The sequence below is a fragment of the Lacerta agilis genome, chromosome 1 (assembly GCF_009819535.1).
Source record: "Lacerta agilis isolate rLacAgi1 chromosome 1, rLacAgi1.pri, whole genome shotgun sequence".
Classification (NCBI taxonomy): domain Eukaryota; kingdom Metazoa; phylum Chordata; class Lepidosauria; order Squamata; family Lacertidae; genus Lacerta; species Lacerta agilis.
The window spans coordinates 111,533,026-111,551,347 of NC_046312.1; the positions used below are offsets into that span (position 1 = coordinate 111,533,026).

General features: G+C 41.8%; 1 protein-coding gene across 1 annotated transcript in view; it reads left to right on the forward strand.

Annotated features, from left to right (window-relative positions):
* The window catches only part of TTN (titin), a 286,732-nt gene that overhangs the window by 67,143 nt on the left and 201,267 nt on the right, over positions 1–18,322 (forward strand). The window contains 15 exon segments of the mRNA XM_033167307.1: positions 8,584–8,862; positions 10,042–10,605; positions 11,307–11,588; positions 11,694–11,972; positions 13,853–14,131; positions 14,230–14,508; positions 14,642–14,929; positions 15,066–15,344; positions 15,476–15,757; positions 15,870–16,148; positions 16,234–16,512; positions 16,617–16,895; positions 17,043–17,330; positions 17,463–17,741; positions 17,956–18,237. Of these exon segments, the coding sequence (XP_033023198.1) occupies positions 8,584–8,862; positions 10,042–10,605; positions 11,307–11,588; positions 11,694–11,972; positions 13,853–14,131; positions 14,230–14,508; positions 14,642–14,929; positions 15,066–15,344; positions 15,476–15,757; positions 15,870–16,148; positions 16,234–16,512; positions 16,617–16,895; positions 17,043–17,330; positions 17,463–17,741; positions 17,956–18,237 (4,497 nt within the window).

The following is an 18,322-nucleotide window of genomic DNA, read 5'->3' on the forward strand; positions in this document are numbered from 1 at the left end:
TTATTTCCATATTTATGTGCTCAGCCTTTCATCAAAAATCTGTGGCTTTAGGCACCTCATAATCCCAAAGCTGATGTTATATTACTAGGAATTGCTGAAGTTCCCAAAAATGTTAGAATTACTCTTAAAAATATAGAGGTCTTATTTAAAAAGCACCCTGTAAATATGCCCACACCCATACCATCAACTTTTATCTGCAGTTATCATCACAGACTCTTACGTAGGGCAAAGATGGAAGCTTTGCTTCAAAACGCAGAGCTGCTTGCCCGAGACATGCATAACATGTTTTGTCAAATAGCTTGGATGATCTGTGGAAAGAAGCCTGCATGGCTCTTTTATCACAGGATCCTCAGAACAGAAATCTCGCCGCCACTGATTTCAAAATTACAAGTTTGAAAATGGCTTGGCTGGAAACAGAACCAGTCTCAGTCGACTAGAAATTTCAAACAGTTTAGACACCTGGTAACATATTAGGCATTTATATGTAAAACCTAAGGTAAGAAGTAAAGGGGGTGGGGTTCTTTTGGAAACACTAAACTGACACAGGGTATTTCAGCACTCTCAGCGTGCTGACAGTAGGCATTAAAAATAATTTGCATGGCAGTTAAAATGTTTTGATAGTATAAGAGAAATGAAATTTCTGATCCAACATTGAGCTGGGTAGAAATTGCTCATAGCATTGTGTCCATTGTCATTCCTGATATAGTTGACTAGCAGTTTTGGAGCAAATGAAGTGCAGCTATCCCAGCATATTAGGGAATATGCATTGAATGTATTATACGGTCTGATGCTATCAGAAAGCCCACAGTGTTTCACTCTGAAGAAGTTCAGCCACCATATCTGACCTCTCACACTCACTTCCAGCTTGTAGTATCTTTGCAATTACTTTATCTGTGGCCTGATCCTGTAAATCCAAACCATTGGTTACAGTCAGAATTCATGGCCAAGTACTTGTGATGAAAGCGAAGACTGGCAGCTACACCTGTAGCATTGCATGCAACTAAGCCCTACTCAGAGTAGACCCATTTAAATTTATGGATGTCATTTAGTCATACCCATTAATTTCAGTTGGCCTGCTCTAAAAGTAGGACTAATGTTGGCTACAACTTCCATCTTCCAAAGCTAGCATTTAAGCTATACACTTTTCCAGTGTCAACTCAGATGTCTTTTTTTCATAGTTACAGGGTATTTAAAAAAAAAGGATCGAAAGAGCTTTATTTGTTCATATTTGATGTTACATTTTAAATGTCAATGTACATATTGTTTTAATAAAAGTTCAAAATACAATACTTGACTTTGGTTTTGTATTCTTCATTGAGCATACATTGATGAATTAATTATTGACCTTTAAACAATGGTGGTGTGTATGTAAAGGTCATAACCTTTATGCACACCATTTTTTTCCTAGACTTGAACAGAGGGTGGGATTTTGGGAAAGTTCTCTTTGTAACTGTCAAACAAAGAACAGATAACTTACTCTGGCATTTAAATTATAAAACATGTACCAGTCATTTGCACACATGCTCATTTAATCTTTAGTAGACACCTACAGTGTTCTAACAGAGTACTTTAAATGTTTGTAGGGGTCTACTAATGATTAATTGAGCATGTGTGCAAATGACTGGTACATGTTTTATAATTTGTAGTATTAAGTGTGGCAAAAGTGAGGGCATGGATTAGGAAGTCAATATCTAACTAATCCATGCCTCCATTGGAGGACTTACAGAAGCTCATGCACCAAACACCAGTGCGGGAACAGAAGTAACATATGAAATGGCAGAGTCAACTGCCATAAGAAAGTATGGCAACCAACTGATGGGGAAAGCCGAATTGTTTCCTGACTACTTGTCTGCCAGACACAGTGTATGTGGACCATATGTGGACCACAGAGCATCCTTAGGTCTTCTGATCAAGAGCTGAGAGAACCACCTGGTCTCTGAAGATTAAGAGGATGAATGTTTTCCTTCCAGAGGAAGGCTATACCTGTACTGCCTAGGAGACCTTATATGATCAAATAGCTCTGGGTAGAAAAAGAAACACTGGTACTCTCAGTACTGTACCATATGGTTGATGGTCCAACTTGGCATAAAACAGTTGTCTGTGTCTTTGACTTGGAACTAATTTTTGCTGGCTGAGCTCTAGAACATCCTGCCTTAGGGCTAATGTCCAACACCATAATTCTATGTTTCTACTGAATGGCATGAAGTGGGGTGCATTAGTTGTGCTTGACTGTTTAATTCAGTTGAAATGAATGGGATTTATGGTTCATTGATTTCAATGGGACTTAAGCATCTTCCCCCCCCCCCCGGATCGGTGCTGTAGAATCAGTAGCACCATTTCAGTGAATACCTTTTATTTCACTTACCACCCTACACCTCAGACCACATTCCTATTTCATATATAAAACAGCCCCGTAAAGCAAGCATTTTAAATGTTATTTATATTCACAAACTCAATAAGAATAATTGCTGGATCTACCTCCAGGTGTTAAGTGTACTTTTAGTCACACAAAATATACGTAGAAGATTATATACCAGTGTAAAAAATTACAACAAGTTCAAATATTTATTATTGTGTGATATGTTACTGAATCCCTATCCCAATTAATATTCTTTTTATATTTTGACTTGGAGTGAGATTTCCTTTTCCATTAATAGAAGGGTTCCTTTCTTCTGCAGAAGTTTCTTTGTTCCAATGGAGGATCCCACTGACAGAAAAAGTGAGAGATAATTTTTCTGGATTCCTCCTTCCCCTTGCATTCGCATGCCATAGGAGGGTTCCCCAAACGTTCCAGAGCAAATTTTCAGGGGGATGCAGGGTGAATCAGCAAAATTTTCCTCTCCTGCCTTCTGTCAGCAGGAACACCCCATAATGAGTATTCAGCTCACGGATCTGCAGCACCAAATTTTTGCTTTTTTTTTTTAAGGGAGTACTTAAATCATCAAACATTTAATGCAGACTCTTGTATCTCCTAGATCAGCTTTCCTCAGCCTGGTATCCTCCAGATGTCTGAGGCTCTCAGCTCCCATCATCCCTGACCAACAGCCATACTGGTTGGAGCAGATGGACATTGTAGTCCAATACATCTGTAGAACAGCAGGATGGGAAAGATTGCCCTCAATGGGGAACTTGTGACCCTCCAGACTTTGCTAGATTTCAATTCCCATCAGTCCCAGCCACAATGGCTAATGTTCTAGATAGAATGATGGGAGCTGTGATTTTGCTTTTCTAGTACTAATGGAAAAGTGAACGTCTGAGTCTGTCTATACATAATAAACACCAACCCAAATATCTGTGCTATATTATGCCTTCATTTTGTATGCAGATATTCCTCCAATATTCGTGCACTGATTAAAATGGGAAATTGTCAGTACAGTGGTATTTTGGTACTCAAATGGCTTGGTTCCCAAACAAATTTACTCCTGAACACGGCAAACCCAAAAAGTGTTCTGGGTTGTGAACATTTTTCAGAAGCCAAACGTCCGATGCGGCAGACAAGAGGCTTCTGATTGGCTCTTCCGATTGCAAGAGCCAATCAGAAGCCGCACCTTGGAAATTGAATGTTTCGGAAGTCGAATGTCCTTCCGTAATGGATTAAGTTCAACTTCTAAGGTACCACTGTATAAACTGAATCCTAAAATAATGTCCAACCTTTGATTCAAGGTATATTTTAAAATATATGAATGTTTTAATCATCTTGCAGCATTACAAAGTGTTGTCCTAACATGATAATTGATTGATAGTATCTGGTAGATACAAGGTGAATTTTTCAAGAAAGCATTTTAGTAAAATGTAAATAATTTTTTCCCCATACAGAGATTTCTAGCTCTATTATTGTGACTTCTGAGGAAGAAAGAACTGAGAGTTACACCAGCGGCCTACAATTATCTGATAGAGATAAAACACTTGAACTCATGCCTGAAAATCCAGTTTATTCTAGCAGTTTAGAGGTGAAAAGGGAGAAGAGCAACGTCCCAACCTTCCTCAAGCATGTGTCAAATGTTGAAATAAGTTTAGGAGATTTAGCTAGACTTTCTGTTGTAGTTACTGGGGATCCAAAACCACAGATACAATGGTATTTCAACAGTGTTAAGCTGACATCATCTGCAGACTATAAGTTTGTGTTTGATGATGAAAACTATAGCCTCATTATTCTCTCCACAAAATTTGACCATGAAGGGGAATATACTTGCATTGCTAGTAATATCCATGGAGAGACGACCTGCTCTGCTTATCTCAAGGTCAATCCTAAGGGAGATGAAAGGGAACTGGAGGCAGAATTCGCTACAGAGAAGACAGGAAGTCCTCGACCTCCATATTTTGTTAGGAAGCTAGACCCTGTTGAGTGTGCGCAAGGTGCTCCTGCTGTGTTTGAGTACAAAGTGGCTGGGGATCCACCTCCAGAGATTCAGTGGTTTAGGGGAAACAACCAGATTTTCTCCTGTGCACAGTACACTATCATTCATAATCGAGATGGTTCTGGGTCACTAATGGTGAATAACTGCCAGGGGGCCGATGGTGGCTTATACATCTGCAAGGGAATCAACCTCATAGGTGAAGCCTCTAGCAGTGCAGAACTTTTTGTTCTCTTAGACATGCCTGGGGAGGCTCCATATAAGGAACAGAAGAGTAAACAGAAAACACGCACCAAGTCATATAAAGAAACTGTGAGTGACGAGGCTACCGTCTCACGGATATATGCCGTTAAACTGCCTGGTGATGAAAGACATGATGGGCAGCATGTGATGTATACAATTGGAACTGAAGATAGGCATTCACTACATAGTGAAGAGGTAGATGTTTTGCAGGTGGCTTCCTACTCAACAGCTACTGTACAGCAGGAAGCCCTTCTTACCCAACAAGTAGCCTTGCTCGAGTCTCACAAAGTTGGAGAAATTGCAGATCCATCTTCTCAGGCCAATGAAAAGGTGGCTTCTTCAGCTTTTACCACAGGTGAGGTGAAGGAGCACCCCGGTTTCTTAGAGCAACACTCTGAACCAATTCAAAGCCCACCAATAGTCGAATTGCCGGGCTCCCAGTGCCACCGAGTTTCTGACATCTGTTTACCTGTTGTGGAGGAAATAAACCAAGAAGACAAAGAAAAGGGGCTGCAAACCAAGCTTCCAGAAATGGTCAGGCCAACGTCAGCTATAGAGCAAACATCTCAATTTGCCTCCATTATATCTGAGGAGAAATATGTGGTAAGCCCCGGTGAGTCTGCTGTATTCTCAGTCCCGGGAGCTGAGGAAGTTATTGAAACCAGTGAGCCTAAACATGCAGTGTGTGTTCCTAGAATTGAGGGCATCCAAGAATTGTCCAAGGAAAGTTCTTTGGCAGACCACACACACAAATGGGAGAATGTCACACCAGCTAAAGAACAAGGCAGCTTTTTTCAGTCTGTTGTAGCAGCAGAACAATGCAAGATAAGTGAAGCTCATGCTGAGGCAATTGATTACACCGATTCACCTGCAGAAGTTAGTCCAACCCAAGAATCATCCAGTGTATTACACGTGGCTATGATTGCCTCTAAACAGATGTTCCCCAAAGAGTCCGTCTTTGATGCAACCATTGAAGAGCAGCAGAAGGGCTCACTGGAACAGGACAGGCTTGTCCAAACAGCTCTGGTTGCTGAAGAAAAGCAGCAGCTCTCTGATGAACACACTGAGGACCTTCCCAGGTTAGACTGCACAGTGGTAGCAGAAATCCAAAGAGAGGGTGAAAAGCCACTGCATTTGCCTGTTGTACATGGACAAGGTTCACTTCCTAGAGAAGAGCATTTTAGTTCTGAGGTGCCCCTGGAAGATGAGGCGCTGTCTAGGAAAAGCCCATGTTTGCTACACTGCTTAGTAACAGAAGAACAAGTCTCCACCTCTTGTGAAGATGCTAAGCAGTTTCCTCCTCTGGCAGAGGCAGTTAGCATTCAGGTCACCCAGGAGCCCATTTCTGTGTTGCATCTCCAAACGAGCCAAACTGAGCAAGTGTTGCCTAAGGAAGGCATCTTGGCTGTACAAGAACCTGAACCCCAAAATGCTTTGCAGAAAGCTGAAATCATGCTCAAACGTGCTGTGGCGTCTGAGGGAAAGAACCAGATAGCTGCTGAAGCACTAGAGGCCTTTCAGAGTGGCATTGCCGGAGAATACCCTGTGGCTATAGCGGAGCCTCAGCTTCATAAGTGTCTGGCCACCGCGGCTGAGGAGATGCTTCTGCCCAAAGAGGAAATCCTCCCCGAAGCAGGAAAAGAGCAGAAAGCTACCCTTAGGAAGGAAGACTTTCAAACAGTGATGCAGGTACCTGATGTGACTGAAGAGAGGGTCTTGGATGTAGGACATGCTGAGCCATTTGAGGCTGTCCAGGCCATGAGTTGTGAGGTGGTGTCTGAGCCCAGGTTGCCTTCAGAATCCACCTGCGTTGAGCAGCAAGGTGTTCCAATAGAGAGCATTGATCTCTTGGAAGCCACAGAGCAAGAATTTGCAGCCCGCATCCAAGAAGGTCAGTCAGTCAGGCTCCCGTTGTTATTGGAGGAAAAACAGCCATTAAAGGAAGAGCACTTGGACAAGATCTCAAGGCCAGATGCTGAGAACGTAAAGGCCCAGAAGCAACTGGGGCTGCTTATGGATGTGCCTGAAACATGGGAAAACAAAGTGCTTCAGAAAGAAGAAGAACTTGCAGCTGAGACTCCAGTATGTTGTAGCTTAGATATGAAGGCTCAGATCAGAAGGGCCCTGAAAGTAGCTCTGACAAATGAACAGCACTTATTTCCATTGGATGCTTTAGATGATATTGAGAGCGTTCAATTAAAAACTGTAACAGTGATCAAAGAACCTAAACATGCAACATGCACTTGCCTTATAATCCTGGAAAGTTCCAATACTGCAGAAACAACACTTTCTCTAGATGGAATATATTCTCAGACAGCCGATTTCAAAAGTGAATTGCAAGCTGCTTTTCATTCCATTATTTATGACGAGAAACATGTTCTGACAGCAGAGGAACCCAGTGCCATAGCAGAACCTGAACACCACAAGTTGCTTACTTCTTGTTCACCTTCCAAACTAATGCAGTCTGCTACTGTAACTGAGACACCTGTTCAGCAACAATCTGTCAGTAATATTATTGGTTCACCTGAGCCACATCATGCGTACCTGAGTACTGAATCAGAAACACAGGAGGAGCAACTTGTGTCTATTCAAGAAGTCCAAACTATTGCTCTAAGTGAGCACATTAAAGATGTAGGTACAGCCACACTCACCCTTGATATTCCTGTAGCAGCAGCCCCAGTTGAGAGGCTAATAGATGCTCTAAAAGTGAAAGAGAGAAAGGAAGAACTTTTTGAGGAAAATGAAGAGGAGGCACATGTAGTTAAGGCTAGCAAACGAGAAGACAGTCTAGTGAGCAGGGATTGTCCCATCATGCGCCAAAGTTTTATAGACACTGTTGTTGAAGAAGGTGACAGTGTAAGTCTTACTTCCATTATAGAAAATGTTAAAGTGGTGAATTGGTATTTTGGGGATAAGCTGGTATCTTCAGGAAATGAGTTCAAGTGCTTGCAAGACCACGACACATACACACTAGTAATCAGCCAAGCATTCAAGGAAGTGCATCAAGGAAAGTACACCTGTGAGGCTCTGAATGAAGGTGGAAAAACAACAGCAGCAGCGAAACTCACAGTTGTAAAAAGAGGTTGGAATATGGGGATAAAATATTGCTTTCCTATTTTCACTCATTTGCTAACTGAATAGAACACACATATACATATTTGTATCTCTAGTAGCATTTTGGATACAGATATAAGAAGTATATAAACTTCAGCTGTGCATCACCAAACTAATCACAGATTCTCCACTTTTTGTTTCCTCTTTAGAACTCTTATTTCTTTAAATATATTTCTTATTCACACCTTTTATTTGCATTTTGCACTTTTTGGTATTGAAACAAAATTAACTTTGGTTTCATGAATGATGATTGTTAAATAAAACTATTTGTAATTTCAGATTTTTTAAAAAAAGAGTGCATGTCTTAGCAGCACTTTCATCCCCATATCCACAGAGCAACTTGGTTCACTCTTCCTTTTCATTGCTACAATAAAGATGCAATCCTAAACATGCTTACTAGGGAGGAAGCCCCACTGAGCGCAGTGAGACTTGCTTCTGAGTAGACGTGCCAAGAGATTGCACAGCACGTCGTAGAAGTCATTGCACCATTCTAGCATAATGTCACACATTTCATGTTGAAAATGTTCCGGTACAACCTGGTATAATTTCATATATCATGTTGTTTGCATGCCTTTAGTAGTAAGTAGCACATCAGAGTATCTTTAGAGTTCCATTATGCACTGCAATGTATGTAGCCCTCTGGTAGACTGAGCACTGCTTTCGGTTTGCTTTCACCTCTGACAACCATTTTTCTTTACAGCCACTTTCCTTGGATAGCTCATGAAACCACACATCTCATTTCTGTTGGTCACTTTATTAACAGTGTTTTGGAATGTACACTTATATAAGCACCATACATGCTATTAGTATTACAATATCCGCATGAACGTGGATGGTTGTAACCACATTATTCTTTCACTTTTTACTTCAGTTGGACCCATACTGAGGAGAAGGCTGGAATCCCAAGAAGTAGCTGTGAACCACCTTGCCAAGTTCACCTGCGAGATCGAGATGGCGCCAGACGTACGGTTTCAATGGTACAGAGCCGGTCGGGAAATCTATGATGGCGACAAGTATACCATACACACCGCTAATTATACATCCACTCTTCAAATTCCGAGACCGCAAGTAGTTGACTGTGGTGAATACAGCTGCAAGGCTTCCAATAAGTATGGCAGCGTAAGCAGCAGAGCAACCTTAACGGTAACTGGTAAGTGCGAGACATGAACCCTATGCTGCCTCCTTCTTAGGTAACTGAACGTGTTCACCGTTAGTATGTTGTAAAATGCATCTAGGGCCAATGGTATTGACTAGCAGACTAAGGATTTCCATTTCTGTGCATATAGATATAGAAGAAAATACCAGGTATTTGGCCCCCAGGTTCAACATACATATGCAGGAGCAAAAAATGTATTTCCATCGGAAGCTGAGTCAAAGAACAGAACTTAGGATATGGTCAAATGACCCATTTGTAATTATTGTATATTATTTCGGAACTCTTTTAAGCATGGGGGGAAACTTACGAATGATAAAGGGAATACTCTAGTTCATTTCAGATGTGCACCATTTGGTACAAGCACACAGACTACAAGCACCCCTCTCTAGTGATGGAAGAGCTGCAGTTGGCGAAGGAGATTGTAGGCAAGAACTTCCACACTTAAAGCATTTCACACTGGGGTCGGAAGGAGAGAAGAATGCAGCAAGGGAATGGATTGTGCCCAGAGGCATTTGAAATGTCTTTTGATTCCATCATATTCACCCATAAACATTCTCTCTTAAATTTCTTAAGCTTCTCAAAAAGACTATAGTATTAACTGGGTCGTCTGATCATGATTTTGCTTGGATGCAGTTGATTTCATTTACTCTATGAGATCCATACTTACAGAAGTAGTGGGCGGTGGGAGCCATCTTGAAGTGAATAAGAGATACATAATGACATTGCTCTTTTAAAAAGATCTCTCTAGGCCTTTTTATTACTAGAATAATTGCCTATACTTTTCTTCTTACTGGAATCTATATTGCTGGTTAATTCATGACATGCACTTCAAATCGTCACATGTAAACCTAATTTCATGACTAAATAACTCTTGCTAGATGGCTTTTAAAGCTGCTCTTTTAGATAACAAATAACTCTTGGTAGATGGCTTTTAAAACTGCTCTTTTAGATAAGAAATAACTCTTGATAGATGGCTTTTAAAACTGCTAGATTATCCTAATGATTTACTGGATGTATTGAGTCTTGGGAATCTTTACTGCACATTATTTCTAGGCAATTTAATGCTTGTATATGCAGACAGCATTTCTGTCTCCCTTCTTTGGTGCTGGTGTGGGGGAGAAAGGTCGCTGTATTGGCCAAGTCAATGTCAACTTTACCTCCTTTCTTTTGCAGAAGCGTTTCCTCCAACCTTTCTAACCAGACCCGAATCTATTACTACTTTTGTGGGTAAGAGTGCCAGGTTCCTCTGTACAGTGGCAGGCACCCCTGTAATCGACACAGTGTGGCAGAAGGATGATGCCGCCATTTCCTCCACAGAACATTGCAGGATTTCAGCTTCTGAGAATAAGCACAGTTTAGAGATTCCACGCCTCACAGTAAATGACAGGGGGGTATATACCTGCAAAGCCTCCAACAAATTTGGAGCAGACATCTGCCAGGCAGAAATAGCTGTTATTGATAAACCACGATTCGTCAAGGAACTGCAGTCTGTTCAGTCTGCAGTCAATAAGAAGATACATCTTGAATGCCAAGTGGATGAAGACCGGAAAGTCACAGTATCCTGGAGCAAGGATGGAAACCGAATACCTCCAGGCAAAGATTACAAGATTTGCTTTGAAGACAAGATAGCATCACTTGATATCCCTCTGTCTAAACTTAAAGATTCAGGAACATATGCATGCACTGCTGCAAATGAGGCTGGAAGTAGCTCTTCTTCGGCCACTGTAACAATCAGAGGTAAGGAAAATTGTCGGTCTGCTCAACTTGGTGCCATTCATGTCCTCTTATTTATAGTAGTTGCACTTCAAAGAGGAGCTGCCAGAGTAGTGATGTGGGTTTAAGTGGGCCCCGGCCACGCCCCCACAGCGCCCTGATTGGCCGCCTGGCAAATGGCATGGCTGGGTCACCCTCAGTGTGATGCAGGGCGCTATTCTGCACCTCGCTGAGATGGGGGTGGGGCCTGGTGGCCTGAGCGGAACCCAGTCCCACTTGGAAGCTTAACTGATTTGTTAGTTCCAACTAATGAAGAAGCGAGAAGTAACGTTAAGAAGGAAAAAGCTAATCATAGCACATTTCTCCAAGTGTGGTGTGGTGTGGTGTTTCTTTGTAAAAAGAAAAGCTACAATCTTTTTCACTCGTCTTTGTGTCTTTGCTAAAGCTTATTGTCTGACTTCCTTAAATGTGGAAACTTTATTCCAGTGTTGACTAAAACTGTCATTTATTTATTTTTCCATCCTAGGTGACTCTTTAGAGAAGTCCTGGTTTACCGTGATAAAAAAAAAAAAAAACAGAATTGAGAGCAATGGCAGGAATTGGAGTTTTGTCCTTGATAGATACCTGCCTGCTTCTCAATAGCTTGTCTTTGTAATCGTCCTATCAAATCGATCTTCTTAAGGTGTTATATTTCAGGCTTCTTTCTTTCTGAACTTTTCTTCTAGAGCCACCATCATTCCTGAAGAAAGTGGACCCCTCTTACTTGTTGACTCCTGGAGAGTCAGCACACCTTCAGTGCAAAATCAAAGGGTCTCCTGAGATCCAGGTGACATGGTACAAAAATAACAAAGAGATTAGAGAGAGCGACACACAAAGGATGTCTTTTGCCAATAACGTGGCTGTGCTAGATATTACCAATGTGAAAGTTGATGACAGTGGAAGTTACTCGTGCGAAGCAGCTAATGATGCTGGTAGTGACAGCTGTAGTACTGAGATTGTTGTCAAAGGTTTGTTCTTAAACCCAAGGATGCTTTCTTTTCAAGGTGCTCTGTTCTGTTGCAAGTGTACTATCGGTCACTAATTCTTTATTCATGCTTTGATGATTTTTATAGAGCCTCCTACTTTCATCAAAACTCTTGAGCCGGGCGACATAGTGAGAGGAATGAATGCCACTCTTCATTGTGAGGTTTCTGGTACCGGACCATTTGAAATCAGTTGGTTTAAAGACAGGAAACAAATTCGCAGTAGTAAAAAATACAGGTTGACTTCCCAAAAGTCTCTTATCTCTCTGGAGATTTCTTCATTTAATAGTGCCGATGTTGGTGAATACGAATGTTCCATAGCGAATGAAGTTGGAAAATGTGTTTGCAGTGCAACATATATGCTGAAAGGTTAGTGGGCAAGTGAACAAACAAAACCTATTTTTAACATAGTGCAAAAGGATAAAATAACTCTTTCGTGGAAACCGATTTTTCTTTTTTAGTTGTCTCCTTTCCTTTCCTTCTCTTTCTGTGTCTTGTTGCTTCTTGGAATCTTTTCTTATATTCCTAAACGTAGGAATAAAGGCAGAGAACAGATTTCATTGAAATTAATTCCCAAGCAAGAGGCTGTTTTACACATGTTTAGGGGTGGAGGAGAAAGTCAATTCAGTTCTCTTTTAAAGGTGACCTTAGCTTTCAAAACAATATGTGGACCAGAACACGGCCATCCTTTAAAATTCACACTTCTCTGAATTTTGCAATGCAGTGTTCCAGTCAGGAAATGAATACTAAAATGGAAAAATAGTTTTGGAAAATAGTGAATATTGGGCAAAATAGCATTAAAACATGTGTAGAAGAAGAAATTCACACTAAAATGCTGATAAATTTTCACGAGGACTTCTTTTAAAAACCGCAAACTGAGGTGGAAATGTGAGGACTCAATTTAAGACTTTTTTAAAAAAGAGGAGCTGATAGGTTTTCCTATCCCTACACATGATATGTAAAGAGTTTATTGCTTCTGTCAGCGTGTGACACAAATGTAAAACCTACCCAAGTCAGAGTTCTAATTTGCAATGCTAATGCATCTTTTCACCTCCCATCCCCCACATTATCAGTACTCAAAGTTTCACCAAGTATTGAAAGAGGAGCCCAAAGGCAATTCATATGTTAAAAAAATGCTCTTGGCATTCCCACACACTTACTTAAAAGTAAGCCTCACTGAACTGAATGGGACTTACCACTGACAAGGCACGCCTATGATTGGTCTGTTTTCCTTTTCTTTGATAAGTATAAAGGTAAAGGGATCCCTGACCATTAGGTCCAGTCACAAATGACTTTGGGGTTGCGGCGCTCATCTCACTTTACTGGCCGAGGGAGATGGTGTACAGCTTCTGGGTCATGTGGCCAGCATGACTAAGCTGCTTCTGGCGAACCAGAGAAACACACGGAAATGCCATTTACCTTCCCGCCGGAGCAGTACCTATTTATCTACTTGCACTTTGACATGCTTTGGAACTGCTAGGTTGGCAGGAGCAGGGACCGAGCAACGGGAGCTCACCCCCATAGCGGGGATTTGAACCGCCGACCTTCTAATCAGCAAGCCCTAGGCTCTGTAGTTTAGATCACAGCACCACCCGCGTCCCGTATAAGTATAGTGCCATGTTAATCAGAGGGATTCCAACATAAAGCATAGGCAAAATCTCTACTCCTGACTTCCTTCTGAGATGCAAGCCTTGGTGCCCAGTAAAAGAATTCCTCTTTTACTCTCCCCAGTCCCCTCATTTACACCAGTAGTGGGGAACCTGTGGTCCTCCAAGTGTTGCTGAACTACAATTCCCATCAGCCCCAGCCAGCATGGCCAATTTGTAGTTCATCAATATCTGGAGGACCAAAGGTTCTCCACTCCTGGTTTACATCAATGATGGAGAACCTGTAGCCCTCCAGATGTTGTTGGACCCAATAATTCCTGACCATGGCTAATGGGATTAGAGTTGGAGTACAATATCTAGAGAGCCACAGGTTCCTCACCTTTACTTCACCTGGATTAATTTGCATGATGTCAAATGGAAGACATTTACTTATTGCTCAACAAATAATGGTTCCTCCATCTCCAGATTGAAATGGTAAATTTCCCCCTAACATTCAGAGCTAGAAATCCATAAAAAGATGTTGCCATTGTATCCAGAAGGCAACTTATTTTCTTTAAAAAACCTGAAATGCAGCAACAAGCACCATACGATGCAATAATGATAGATAAGGGTTTTTCTTCCTTCCTTTCTTTTTCAAATTAGAACCTCCCTCTTTCGTTAAGAAAGTCGAAGATGTTACTGCACTTGCTGGGGATGAAGTTTTCTTACAGGCAGCTGTGAGAGGCTCAGCTCCTATTTCTGTCACTTGGATGAAGGGGAAAGATATTATTAAAGAAGATAACAAAGTCAAAGTGACCTTTGAAAATGGCATTGCAACTTTGCAAATCTCAGGTGTCCAGATTACTTCTAGTGGTAAATATACATGTCTGGCTGAGAATGATGCCGGAAGCCAAACATGTTTTGGAGAATTAGCAGTTAAAGGTCAGTGTAGGAGCACTTTAAGATCACACAATTCTTCATATACACAGGCAGATTGTTCGCATTAGCTCTATAATGACAACTGTTTAATTCTGTTATAGAGCCTGCTACCATTGTTGAGAGAGCTGAATTCATTCAGGTGACGGCAGGAGACCCAGCAACTCTGGAATACACTGTTGCAGGCACCCCAGAGCTAAAAACGAAATGGTTCAAAGACGGAAAGCCTCTGGCTTCTAACAAAAAGTATAGAATCAGTTTTAAGAACAATGTTGCTCAGTTGAAATTCTACACCGCTGAATTGCACGATACTGGCGAAATCACCTTTGAAGTTTCAAACGATGTTGGACGCAGTTCGTGCACCACCTCATTTACTGTATTAGGTTGGTAATCCAGTGATGCTACTGCGATTTAGATGGTAGAACAATTAGAAGGCGGAAGGTGGGGGGGACACAGTCCTAAAACACTCTTTTTGATATATTTTGGTTTTCTTTTCTTTGCTGTGCCTTGGAACAGATCGCACCCTTCCTCCATTCTTTACCAAACCTCTGCGGAACGTCGATAGCGCGGTTGGTGGCTCCTGCCACTTTGACTGCAAAGTATCAGGTTCTCTTCCAATAAAAGTGTCTTGGTTTAAGCATGACAAAGAGATCACTGCCAGCGCCAAGTACGCAATACGCTACGAAGAAGGTTCAGCATCTTTGGACATCAAACACCTGGATGCCAATGACGCAGGGGTGTATTCCTGTAGAGCTACTAACTCTGCAGGGGGCAAAGAAAGCCATGGAACTTTAACGATAAAAGGTTTGACATCTTCTTTTGCATTCTCTTCTCAGTATCTCTTTTAACCGTTCTCTCTCCCCCGCCCCCTTTTAAACTCCTCTCTACATTAAGTTGCCCTACTGATTCTTTCCAACTCTTTCTTTCAAACAATGTGTAGAGCCACCTAGCTTCGTGACAGAGCCAGAGTCTCAAGAAATAACTCCCGGGTCAACAGTGCGTTTGAAGAGTACATTTAAGGGAACAGCGCCACTCTCTGTACAATGGTTTAAGGGTGATGCTGAGCTAACAACCGGCGGAGCTTGTTACATCACGACTGAAGCTTTGTCGAGTTACCTGGAGCTTTACGCTGTGAAACCTGCTGATTCGGGCACCTATTCTTGCAAAGTCAGCAACGCGGCTGGTTCAGCCTCATGCAGTGCAAACCTGTTTGTCCAAGGTTTGCACAACTCTTTCTCTTATGATGATATGCTTGGTGGTTGGCGATTAGAGTTTCTTTTGCCTGCTGCCTCTTATTTTTCCTTAACCTCTTTCTATAACTCTTCTTAATAACATTCTTTAATTCCACAGAACCCGCTACTTTCGTGGAAAGACTTGAGCCGTCGCAGTTGATTAAGAAAGGAGAATACGCCCAATTAGAATGTAAAGTAACAGGCACGCCTGAAATTAAGATCTCTTGGTTCAAGGATGACAGGGAAATTAAAGACAGCGCCAAACACAAGATGACTTTGGTGGGCTCCACAGCAGTACTCAGACTCCTGGATGTCACTCTTGAAGACTGTGGTGAATATACATGTGAGGCAAAAAATGATGCTGGGAAAGATACCTGCAGTAGTGTCGTGGTTGTAAAAGGTGTGTGGAAAAGTACCCCTCCGCTCAGTTTTCTCAGCGAGTCTTTCGAGCCTTTAAAAGGTCCCAGAACCAATTAACAATCCCCACTCTTTCTTTCTGTCTTGTGCTATAGAGTCACCTTACTTTGTCAAGGAATTTGAACCAAGGGAAGTGTTAAAAGACTCAGATGTGATACTGGAATGCGAGGTCTTAGGTACTCCTCCATTTGAGGTCTATTGGTTAAAGGACAACAAACCTGTGAGGAGCAGTAGAAAGCACAGAATAAGCATTGAGAATTCCTTGATTAGCCTCCAAGTTTTCAAGTTTGACTCTTCAGATGCAGGAGAATACCAGTGCAGGGTAACAAACGATGTAGGAAGCTGTGTCTGTAGCTCTCAGTTGGCTCTGAAAGGTCAGTACTGCCTGGAAAATATAATAATTTTATTTTGATGTTTAGTTGAGGCTAATACTCACCATAGCTTCTATTCTTTCACTAGAACCCCCACAATTTGTGAAGAGAATTGAGAACATTAGCTCACTTAGAGGAGGCACAATAGTGTTTCAAGCAACTATTAAAGGTTCCATGCCTATAACAGTCTCTTGGCTGAAAGATAATGATGACATTGTTGAAGACGATAACACCAAAATGACTTTTTTGAACAATGTGGCCACTCTTATGATCAGGGCCATTGAAGTGAAGCACGATGGGAAATACTTTTGCCAGGCTAAAAATGATGCTGGAATCCAAAGATGTTCTGCTTTACTAACAGTAAAAGGTTTGTAGAGCTTCCTCCCATCTCCTTAATCTATAGCATCGTGTTTTGCTAACGTCTACATTTCAAGTCACCAAGACTCATATTTGCTCCTGTATTTACCACAGAGGCAGCCACCATCACTGATAAAGCTGTTTCAATTGATGTCACGGAGGGCGACCCGGCCACATTGCAGTGTAGATTTTCAGGAACAAAAGATATTACTGCCAAGTGGTTCAGAGATGGAAAGGAGTTGACTTTGGGACACAAATATAAAATCAGTGTTACCGATACCGTCTCTATGCTAAAGATTGTTTCTACAGAAAAGAAAGATAGCGGCGAATACACATTTGAGGTTTCAAATGATGTTGGAAGCAGCAGCTGTAAAGCTAGCATTAATGTCTTAGGTTTGTATTGTGTATCCCTCTTCTCTTGGAGGTGGGTCGGTTGGTGGGTGCTGGCCACAACTGCAGTTCTTAATTTCTTTTTATGCCAAAGACTAAGCAAAGTGGCAGCCTAATCTAATATATATCTTTTTGGTTTGTCTTGGGTAGATCTGATCATACCGCCTAAATTCACCAAAAAGCTAAAGAAAATGGATAGCATTAAGGGGTCGTTTGTTCACCTTGAGTGTATAGTGTCTGGTTCACATCCAATAAGTATCCAGTGGTACAAGGATGGCCAAGAGATAACTGCTAGTGAAAAGCACAAGTATTCTTTCCATGATAACATGGCATTCTTGGAGATCAACCAGCTTGAAGGCGCAGATAGTGGATCTTATACCTGCGAGGCAACAAATAAAGCTGGAAGCAACCAATGCAGTGCACATTTAACCGTCAAAGGTTTGGACATCTTGCGCTTTTTCTCCTTGGCGGCAGACGTATTTGCCATGTCACTTTGATTCTGGTTTTTGTTTATCGCTCCCAAATAAATGACCTCCCTCTTTTCCCCGTCTTTCTCCCCACTCTTTGTAGAACCCCCATGCTTTGTTGAAAAGCCACAGTCACAAGATGTGGTACCAGCTGCCAGAGTCCAACTCAAAGCTCTCGTGAGCGGCACACCTCCCATACAAATAAAGTGGTTCAAAGATAGCAAAGAACTCCTTTCCGGAGCTTCTCGCTCAGTTTACAAAGATGACACTTCAAGCGTGCTGGAACTCTTTTCGGCCAAGACGTCTGATTCAGGGAACTATATCTGCCAATTAAGCAATGACATCGGGACAACAACCTGCAAGGCAACTCTTTTTGTGAAAGGTCTGCACTTTTACATCCCGGGTTATCAGTTGCGCTTTGCGCAGCTCAATCCTATGCATGTCTACTTTAGTGTAAGTCCCACTGTGTTAGATGGGGATTACAGTTAAGTATGTGCATAGGATTGCAACCTACCTTAGTTTTTTTGGTTGGTTTGTGTTTTTTTTTTTAAGCCAATTACTATTTTCTAAATAATTATTTTTTAATTTTATTTTAGAGCCCCCTAGGTTTCTTCAGAAGCCTAGCCCTGTAGTAGCTTTGAGAAAAGGACAGTCTACCACTTTTGAATGCCAGGTAGCGGGTACACCGGAAATCCGTGTCCTTTGGTACCTTGATGGGAACGAAGTGCTGGACCAGGCTAAATATGGAGTCTCGTTTGTAGACAACATGGCGACTTTTAAAGTTTCCAATGCTAAAGTGGAGGATAGCGGGACTTACATCTGCGAGGCCCGCAATGACGCAGGTAGTGAGAGTTGCAGCATTGAACTGAAAGTGAAAGGTTAGTTGCTAAGAATTCCTTTTCCAGTTCCCTCAACCCTGCGGTTGGGTTCCCCCCCCCCTTATTTCTGAGGTTGCTTTGTTTT